This window comes from Antrostomus carolinensis, unplaced genomic scaffold (genome assembly GCF_000700745.2).
Source record: "Antrostomus carolinensis isolate BGI_N321 unplaced genomic scaffold, ASM70074v2 scaffold14362, whole genome shotgun sequence".
NCBI lineage: Eukaryota > Metazoa > Chordata > Aves > Caprimulgiformes > Caprimulgidae > Antrostomus > Antrostomus carolinensis.
Genome location: NW_010300266.1, coordinates 14,413 through 24,335, shown reverse-complemented (window position 1 = coordinate 24,335; position 9,923 = coordinate 14,413). Strand labels below are relative to the sequence as shown.

Here is a 9,923-nt window from a genome sequence, read left to right as displayed (position 1 = left end):
GAGCAACCTGGTCTAGTGGAAGGTGTCCCTGCTGATGGCAGGGGGGTTGGAACTGGATGAGCTTTAAGGTTCCTTCCAACCCAAACCATTCTGTGATTCCATGTTTCAATGAGCAACCTACTGACCTGGGCTCACAGACCTGCCAAGGTCAGGGTTAGCAGGAGGGAGTTAGTGGTTTAAGGCTGAGGAGAGCATGGAGGTGAGCTAGGTCCATACACCCAGCTGGGAACAGTGCCTGCCAGGGAGGAGGCATGGCATGGGCAGCTGGCCATGGGGGTGTTTCACCTCTGCAAGAGTGGGCATCTCCACTTCCCAAGGACCAGGGGCCTGCCTGGCACAGGGACATTCCTGGTTGGTACCAGGAATGGGTGCCAGCTGGGCAGCAGCTCCAAAACATGCGGAGCCCTGGACTAGGTCCCCTCTTGCATTTGCTTTTAGCTTGTTTTCTGTGGATGCTGCAGTGACAGCAGGAGGTAGCAAATACCAGGACCCTGATAGCCTCCCCCAGCAAAGGGCTTGAAGCTGAGTTTCCTCCATCAGCCTCCCTTTCGCAGGGTGGCTCTGAGGGGGAATGTCAGTTTCAATGGTGAGTTTGGGATTGCTTGGGGGCATGGTATCAGGCTGGAGAAACTGGTTGAGCTGCTGGAAGGAATCTGCCCTGACCTGCTGCCATAATCCTGTGTGTCCCAGTGCTGCTGGGAATCCACCTCCATCTGCTCTTATCTTTGGCAGCCTTTGTGATACAGGTGGGCATCGCCCCGACTTGCCGTGCCTCCAGCGACTTGCCGTGCCTCCAGCGTGCGTGAGCTCCTCAGCTGTCAGCAAAGCCAGGCAGTGCGTCCCCTGTCACGTTCTGCTCTGGCACTGGGAGTTCTCCCTCTGAAGGTGCCTTGAATTGCAAGTGTTCCTGTCCTTAATTTGCAAATTGACCAAATCCTCTTTTCTGAGCTGGTCCCAGGAGGGCCTTTTGTCACGATAGCAGCCTCTAGCAGGCAGAGGGTTGACAGTGACCCCACTGTAGAGCTGCAGTGCCCATGGGAGGGCAAAATAGGTCTGTGTTCTTACAAGCAGAAGGTGAACAGGTAGGCTAGAAACTGAACTGCTGCCTGCTGTGTTTCAGATGGCTGCTACAAAACCCTCAGCGTGATGTTCGGGCACCAGTGAAATTCGAGGTGTACAGTGGCTTTGCAGCCCTCTGGGTGCTGCGAGGTCTTGCGTCCCAGCAGCTCCCGGGTGGCATGGCTTGCTCTGACAAGCTAGGATAGAGCCTCTGAAAACACTCCCAATGGAAAGGCTGCTGGGGGGAAGAGGCAAATTAAGGACAGGAACACTTGCAATTACTGTGTTGCTGAAATTTTAAATTGTTTTGGGTTTTTTTTGGTAGCACAGTAACTGGGAACTGAAAAGCAGGGGTTCAGCAAAAGCTTACGGTAGACACGGCTCAAACCACCAAATGATGCTTTCCCATTAACTGTATTTACCATCCCATTAAGCAGCAGCCGCTGCTGCTCTTGTCAGTGGGTTTAAATCTGCTCCTGGCAGATGTCCTAACTAAATGCTTCACAGGTCCTCTGCACGAGCTGTGTTGTTGAGGCAAAGCCCAGGGCCTTACAAGGACATGGCATTTTGTAAAAGGATTTTCAGAGGGTGGTCAGGAGAGTAGCATCATTCCATCTGATTCCAGCTTCTTCAGCCTGTCCCAATTTGGAAGTGGGAAGATTGGATCAGAGGCAGTAAATCTCCTGATGGCACAGGAGAAGTGTTTGCCTTTCTTTGCTTCTAAAGTGCTTTCAGTCAGCCCAGTAATGGGACTTGGCAGGGATCTGCGAGTACATTTCTGTCCTTGCGTGGTCTTCCTTTGTGCGAGGCTCTCCTGGCCCACGTGAGATGGCCATGCTGCTCCCCAAAGGCTGAAGTTCCTCTGTACTCAGCTGCTTCCCCCCTTCCTTTTGGCTTCCCCTGGGGTTGCAGAGGGGAGGAATGAACCTATCCATACAAGAGCTGAGCTGGGGCTCTCTTCTGTACCTGTGTGTTACTGCTCTGACACCCTGATCCTCTGGGCTTTCTTTTGCTGCCATGGTGGCTCTTGGTCTGTCCTGGTTGTCTGATCCTGCCTGGACACACCCCCCTGGCACTGCTGTGCTGGTGGGTGACACGCTGGGGAAGAGGCTGTCGTGAAAGGCTGTATGGGGAAGTGAGGCTGAGGACAGTTTTCCATGTGACCCCCGATTTGAACATAAGGCAGGTGGCATCAGAGGGATGCTCCCCTGGAGAGCTTCGGGGCAGCTCCTGCAGAGCTCTTGGAAACACTAGGGGTTTGGTTTGGTTTGGTTTTAAAGAAGTAGACTGCAGGTGCTTAGGGTCTACTGAATCCAGGTAAGGGTGTCTTGAACTGACCACCAAGAATGAAGGTGCATACCTGCCAGACCTGTGTGTTGAACCATGAAGGTGAAAGTCCCTGACTCTAGCTCTGCTACTGCACACATCTCACTTTGTTTCACCGCCCTCCCTCTCCCAACCAGGGAAATAGGAAACAGGGATTTGGTCTGACTGCACTGCTGGCGGTGTGATCTTGAGGTGAGACATTTAATCTCTTTTCTTTCCTTGTCAGTTAAGCTGGAGGCATCCAGGCCAACTTGACAGTGAACTGTGGGGATTAATGTGTTTGTTTGCTCAGTGCTCTAGAAATCTAAGGCATGAAATTAGTGTTTACAAGGCATTTGCTGCAGCTTAGTGAAGCAAAAAGCACCTTTGAGTGTCCCAAGCTGTGCAGCCGCCCTGGAGATCAGAGGAGGTTCTTGGCATTCAGGGGTGAGAAGAATAAGAGAACATGACACATGCTTTTTGAATGCTGAGAGAGAGGGAGGCTTGAGGAAAACAGGAGATGAGAGTGGTGAGTTAGAAACACTGTTTAGTGTCCCTAGAGCTGTGGGTTCAGTTACAGGCAGGATCACAACCCTCATTTGTTCCTTCCCATGTACTGCCTGCATTTCCCTGACAAAACCTGGAAAGCTAAAGGGCCTATTATGTGGCACTGCCGTTAGAGTGCTCATGATTTATATTTGAGGAATCCAGGAATTTGCTCTGGTTTTAGCTGTACGGCAACACCCTTCCCCCTTCCCTGGCTCTGCTGTGCTCCCTGGCAGCTGCCCTAAACCCCGAGTGCTTAGTGGCTCTGTATGTGTCTAATTAGGTTAGCACTTGGGATGTTATTTGCATGGAAATATTACTCCAGGATATGCTGCGACGCTGGGGTTTGCTGAGTCAAGACAGTTGTTCAACTGGAATAGCCAGGGTCTCGCCTGTTCTTACGTGTGATCCCTTGGACTGGTGTGTTGTCAGGAGAGGATGCTGAGCAGGGCTGGATGAAAGGCTGCTGAGATCAGGGCAAGGAAATAATGTGACATGCAGCCACATGTCATGGAGCTGCAAGATGGCAAGTTCTGGTCTTTCTGTGGAGGAGGAGGTTTATAGAGAGGAAAGAAATAATGTCTGTGGTGACTTTCCCCTACACCTGAGAGGCCATACTCCTTGCATATTGGTACAGGGAATGTGCCCAGAGCCGCAGGGATGGCATGTGACAGAGCGGCCTGTGAAAGTGCCCATGTCAGGAGTGATGGAGATCAGCGTGGTCCTGCTTGGCTTGTTTGGACCGGGAGCTGGAAAATGCAGTGGAGAGGAAATGAATAAACTGTGATCCCTGGGGTCTTGTACTGATGGACTTCAGTGTCTCGGGTAAAAGCTGAGAGTCTGCAAACCTTTTAGTGGAAAAAATCTGTTTCCTTGCTGCTTGGTTACCTCTTGAGCTTCATGTCCTCTCTGCTGGCATCCGCTTTCCCAGGCAGTTTTGCCTTGGGTTTACAAAAATGGCTTTGGTTGGCTGACGCAGAGTGGAATGGACATGATGTTTTGTCTATTAAAAAATACTCTCCCAGCCCAGGCCACCAAGGAGTCTTCAAGCTTCCAGCTGCACCACTCCCATATCCTGAAAGTGAGGGCATTCAAAATGAAGGTCATGAATGTTTAGAGGGCAGTTGATATATCAACTTTGCTGTCATCGCTTCTGTGTTCCCAAGCTGGTATTTTCTTTAAAAAGAAAAAAAAAAAAATACAGCAAGGTTAAAGGAGTTCTCTAGGAAAAAAAAAAAGTCTTAGGGAAAAAAACATCTCCCAGTGGAAACTTGCCATAAATACAGAAAAGGCACTAGTTTTCACATCAAAGTGAAGGCTGCAGCTGAAGCCTTTTCTCACTAGCGTGTAGAGAGGGAAAAGTTGTGGTGTTTAGAACAGGCTCAGTTCTGTGCGTGTATTTGCATGAGCTTTCAGAAAGGTGCTTAACACAGAGCTGAATGTCCAGCCCATCTTCTGCATGTCTGCTGCGTTTGCTCCCGCAGCAGTGAGCGGCTGCAGTTTCATTTGTCTGGGAGGAAACGGTACCAGCAGCCTCTTGCTTTTGAACAGAGGAAGTGTGATTTTATGGTGGTGCAGGCAGCTGGGAAAATCTTCCTGAGCGCATCACAGACTTCCTCTGTAGCGTTGGGAAAGGCGTGCAAGGGGCTTCGAGAAGGGGCTGGTTGCCCTGCGATGTGGCGCCGGGGCGGGTTGGGTCGGTGTGACAGGAAAAGGCAATAAAATCCAAAGGGGGATGGAGGAAGGGAGGCTCCTGCAGCCCCTCTCCATGGGCACGTGGCTCAGGATTTGCCATCTTGCCCGATTCCTGCACACCACCTTTGGGGTGGGGGACACACTCCCCACCTTTAATCTGAATTGTCTTTCAGGATCGCTCTCCCAGGCTTTGTCACCCCTCTCGGGGCCATTTAGGGTGGCTTTGCCTGACCCTACACCTCTCGGGGCTGTCCCCTCTCTGTGAATGCAGCTCACAGGCACACCGAGCTGCTGCATGAGGGTTTTTTGGTAACAAAGCTGAGATCCTTGGCAGGAAGGGGCTGTGATCAGTTTAGTGTGATGCTGTTTTCACACATTATACCCATGCACACATGCAAAAGGCCTAACTTAAGTCCTTCCTGTGTTTCTCCCCCTCTATTGAAGGCCTGCAGACGGCTTTAACCCTCCACCCTCTGCTCCTCTGACAAAGGCAGCTAGTCCATCCCTGTGGCTGGGCTGATTTGATCCCCTGAGGGGATCCAGGGGAACCAGTGAAATGCCACAAGGTACCCAGGTTGGGAGCTGCTGGGGCTCCTCTCGGTGCCCTGAGCACCTTGTGTTTGGCAAGCTGCCTCACTGTGAAGGCTGCGGCCAAAGACCCTTTGCTGTGAACTGCGAGTGTTGGGGGGCAAGCAAGGACAGAAGGTCAGTTAAAGACCTTCTGTGTCACCCCATATCCTGGGGCAACCTCAAGTCCCTTATGGTGGTGCAGGGAGGTTTGTCTGAGGACCCTCATAGGAGGGAGAGGTCTAGCTCAGGCGGCTCTTTCTCTTGAGATGGGAAATCTGCTTCCCCATCCTCCTGCTGTTGTGCCAGCAGCCTTGGAGGGGCAAGTTCAGGGTGATGTTGTGCAGCCTTCAGTGCAGAGGTATGTGGTGCTAACTGGAACGTGGCCCTGGTATTTCTGCAGTCTTTAATCATGTGGGCAGAAGAAGCAGGTAACAAGAGACAAGAATGACCTTTTAATTTCCTGGTCACCACCCATTTGGGACTTGCTTTCTTTTTTTAATTGCAATTTCCCTTTGGTTTCTCTGTCCATTTACAACCTGAAATCTGCTTTGCCAAGGTTTGTTTATCTAGGGGTCTTAGAGTTGTTGCAAGGTTGGCTGTCCTGAGAACCTGGGTGTGGTGGCATTGGGGCACTTTTCCTCTGCACCTCATGTGGCTTTTTTGTGCTTTCTCATTTCAGAGACTTTGATTCTCTCTCCAAGGATGATGTCTATGAGAATAACCGATTGGTAAGTCCCCATTATGCAGTGCACAGAAGGAAGAAGGAACATGGGAATGACTTGATGGAGGTCATGTAGTGAGGGAGGACTTTGTGACAGTGGTGAAATTGTAAGAAAACTGTGTAAGTAACAGACAGGAGCTTCTCTGGAAACATGAGGGAATCTGAAACATCAGCTTCCAGCCTGTACTGAAGAGAAGATAAGATGGTTATCCTGATAGTTGCCAAGACAACATCTCAGGTGAAGATTCATATGGTGCAATATCTTCTTGACCTCAGCTGTTCCAGGCTTGCAGGCAATGGAAACAGTAAGCTGGTTTTATACCAGGCATAAGCAGAGAGGAAGATGGTGCTGGACCTAGGCTGGTCTGCAATGTTCCCCTCCTGCTTGGAACAGCTGGAGCCAACGGCAGAAGCAGGCAGTAGGGAATGGGGAGATGCCTAACCCCAGGGGCTAGGGGTAGAACGAAGCAGCAATAGCCTTGGGTTTTTTTGCTGAGAGAAAGATCTAATTGCTGCAGGCTCCATCTGATAGTCTGTGGAGAGACATGGGCCATCACCTTCCCAAGAAGAGTTGAACTAATTCATTTGGGTTTTCAGAATTAGGGCTCTCCAGAGTTGGGTCCTGGCTATGCCTTTTCCTAGAGCAGTTGCCCCTTTCAGCCACTAGCAGCTATCTTTTCCCATTCAAGAGCCACACAGTGGGTTTCTTGTCCTATTAGTGACCCCTAAGCTGGGATCTCTCCTTGCTCCCTATTGCTTGCAGCCTTGTGTTCAGCAAGACTCAGTCCAGAGCACTGGCTTAAAGCCAGGCTGAGCTTGGGGTGTATTTTGCACCCCAAGTTACTGCAAATCCCCATTTTAATTTGTTTCTCCATTCCTTTTCTTTAGATTCCACACCCTGCACACAACATCTTGTGCCCCAGAGTCCAGGAACCTTCAGTCTTTACCCACACCCTGCACTTGGTACCTCACCATTCAGTGCCCCCACCACACTCATCCCCTCCTGACTCCCTTTCTCTTTGGTCCCTGCCATAGTCTCGCATCCTCCCTCCCTTGGAGCTCAGTGTGGGTACACTGCCCTTGGCACAACAGCAGGATGGGCCGTGTATAGCCAGTAATCCACATACACTGCTAAGTGGGAAGCTCTCAGACAGCTGTTTTCCTCCTTCACTCCTTCTTTCAAGTAGCTGTGTTATGCAATTGTAGGAGCTGTGTGCTTCTTATCACAACATCTTTGTCATTTCTGCTTGCTGAGACACAGAAAATTATTGAAGTGGTTTGTGTGTGGCAGACTGATGGCTGTTGAGCCAGGATGGCTATGTTAACTGTGGGAGGAGAAGATGTGGCACCCCGGAGCATGTAAGGATAGGCAGAGTCATTGTTTCTGTGGGGTGAGCATTTGGAGTGGCTGGGGACACTGACCGGTAGAGCTGGTGTTTGGCTTTGTTGCTGGAAGTACCTGCCAGCCCTTCACAGTGCCAGCCAAGGCTCTGCTGGGCTCTTGCATGAGGGCACTGGTGGTGTGCCTGTTTCATTGGTTGAAAAAACACTGATTTTTTTTTTCCTGTGAAAACTGAGACCTCCTGAGAGTTGCCCTCCCTGTCTTGGTGCAGCAGCCGAATGCTAAGACCCTTCAGGTGGGAGTTGCAGGGGCAGAGGCAGAGGCAGCTGAAATGACTTGGAGGAAAGGGCAGCTGCAGCAACTTGTTCCCTTGCTTCTGGTGCCACTTTTCTGCATGTCTGGGAGCCTCTGTCCATCAGGGATACCATAGGCTTACTGCTTAACCTCCCCTAGGGTCCTTCCAATTTGACTTCTCCATTATTTTTCAGAGAGCATCAGTTTTCTCTCTTTAATGCCTCTTTCTGCTGTTCCTGCAGGCCTTTGAATTGGCAGAGCGGGAGCTGGGCATCCCAGCCCTGCTAGATCCCAATGACATGGTCTCCATGAAAGTCCCTGACTGCCTCAGCATCATGACTTACGTGTCTCAGTATTACAACCATTTCAACAACCCCAGCCAAGGTGAGTGTCCTCCCACCCCTCTGGCTTCCAGTTTGCCCCGACTTGAGTACAGGAAACCCAGTATTACCTTGTAGTTCCACCTTCCTATGGCAAATGGGAGCATGTGTGTTTGTGGGGAAGGGGAGAGGAGCGGGTAGTACCTGCCTCTCCTGGATCTTGCCGGTATTCGTGAGGAAGGCCAGGAACATGGAGTGGAACAGGACAAGGTTTCACAAGAGGTGGGGAGTGATTTAACGGCTCGGGCTGCGGAAGGAGGAACGCCTTGTTTCTTCTCCTCCCTGCTGCATTCCTGTTGCTTGGGTTGGGCCACCACCCCTGGTGCTTGTCAGACCCCTTTGTGATCTGCTTTAACCCACTGAAATGGGAGAAAGCTAGATAGGCAGCCCGCCTAGCAGGTAATTCTTATCACATCGGTGTCAAGGGACTGGAGGGCAGAGGGAGGGGAACCAGGATGGAGTGTCTCAAATCAACTCATCTGTCCTTGCAACTGCAACCTGGGCTGAGTGCTGCTCTGAGACAGCTCTTCCAGGGCATACCTCTTGGGTGGAGATGATGGGCCCCAGGTATCCTCTGCCACAACATCAGATAAATCTCTTCCATGTGCGTATACTTCTCCAGGAATGCTGACCTCCCAGCCGAGGACTCCTACAGGGGACTGGTGTGTGAGTGCCAGCCCTGACAGGCAAGGGACAGTTCTGCTGACAGCCCAGAAGCCCTGGGGCCCAGTGGGTCACAGCAATACATCAGCAGCTACCTGGGGTGCTCTGGGCTTTAAGCATTGCTTAGGGAGTCGGTTGCAAGAAAGCCAAGCGGCAGTTGTTGAGTAAATCAAATCACAGTGAGAGTCTGGTGTCCCTGGGCCACAGAAGGGGACCCACAGCAGGGCCAGGCTCTCTGACAGCCTCGCAGCTGACCCATCATTAGATTGTGTTTGTCTCCTCCACCTAAAACAGGCACCCAAGTGTTGGGAGTGGCAAGTCCTGTCCTGTGTCACAAGGCTAGATGATTTTTTTTTTCCCCCTTCCCTTCCCCCACATGGGCGGTGTGAGTCACCCCTCCTCTCAGTGCCTGATCCTCCTTGCCTTCTGCCTCCAGCCAGAGTCCCTCCGCCTATGAAGCGCCCAGCTGCTGCCTCCTCGCCTCCTCTGCTGTCCAACAAGAAGCCCGTGGCTGCTGTCGAGAGTTCCCTGGCACCACAGGTACCTGATTTCTTGATTCAAAGCCAGCCTGAGGCAGTGGTGCTCCTTGCACTGCAGGTGAGGAGACAGGAGAGAGCTCGTCATGGCTGGATGGATCTTTTGCAGGGGGCTACCTGTGTATTTTGGGGTGGGAGGGGTGTTTGGGATTTTGGTGCCTTGGGGAGCCCAGCTGAGAGAGTGATTTCTCTCTAGGAGTCTTGTGGACTGAAATTTGTCCATGGCAGGCAAGAGGTTGAGCAGATTGGTGCTGGATGGTTCCTTTAGCCACCCAGGGCACAAGCACCTTTGTTCTTATGGGACAAGAACCCTGTAGATGAGGAAAGAACAGGAATGTGGGATTAGAAAAGCAGAAAAGATGCCTTTTTCTTTCTTGGCCCTTTATTTCAGGATTTAGCAGATGTCTGGAATGGTATGTTTTCTAAAAAGAGGGGATTCCTCTTGCAGGTCCCCTCTGCCTGGGGTTTAGATTAGTCCCTTCCACAGCTGTTCAGCCCTAGATAGGGACAAGGCACCTTTAGCAGTGGCCCCTTCTAATTTTGGAAGAGGCAGCCTGCCTGTGCCTGGACTTGGGGGCAGCTGTTCTGTGCTTTGTCAGACCCTGAGCTGTGCCGCAAGCACTCACCGATGGGCTTTGCACAGGGAGCAGCTGCTCTGGAGGAGCCGTGGGCTGGGGAGCAGCTCGTGGCCCCCAGCCTGAGCTCCCCGTGCGTTGTGTCTCAGGACGATGTCCCCTCGGACCCGTCGGAGCAGTCCCAGCGCACCACGCTCAGCAGTACCTGTGCGGCCTGCCAGCAGCACGTCCACCTGG

At 51.8% G+C, this 9,923-nt stretch overlaps 1 protein-coding gene across 1 annotated transcript in view; it reads left to right on the top strand.

Annotated features, from left to right (window-relative positions):
• Positions 1 to 732: 732 nt before the first annotated feature.
• Positions 733 to 9,923, top strand: part of MICALL1 (MICAL like 1) — a gene marked incomplete at its 5' end in the record, with an annotated part of 18,427 nt that continues 9,236 nt past the window's right edge. The window contains 5 exons of the mRNA XM_029083772.1: positions 733 to 802; positions 5,855 to 5,903; positions 7,775 to 7,916; positions 9,012 to 9,115; positions 9,836 to 9,921. Of these exons, the coding sequence (XP_028939605.1) occupies positions 733 to 802; positions 5,855 to 5,903; positions 7,775 to 7,916; positions 9,012 to 9,115; positions 9,836 to 9,921 (451 nt within the window). The remainder of the gene's footprint in view (positions 803 to 5,854; positions 5,904 to 7,774; positions 7,917 to 9,011; positions 9,116 to 9,835; positions 9,922 to 9,923) is intronic.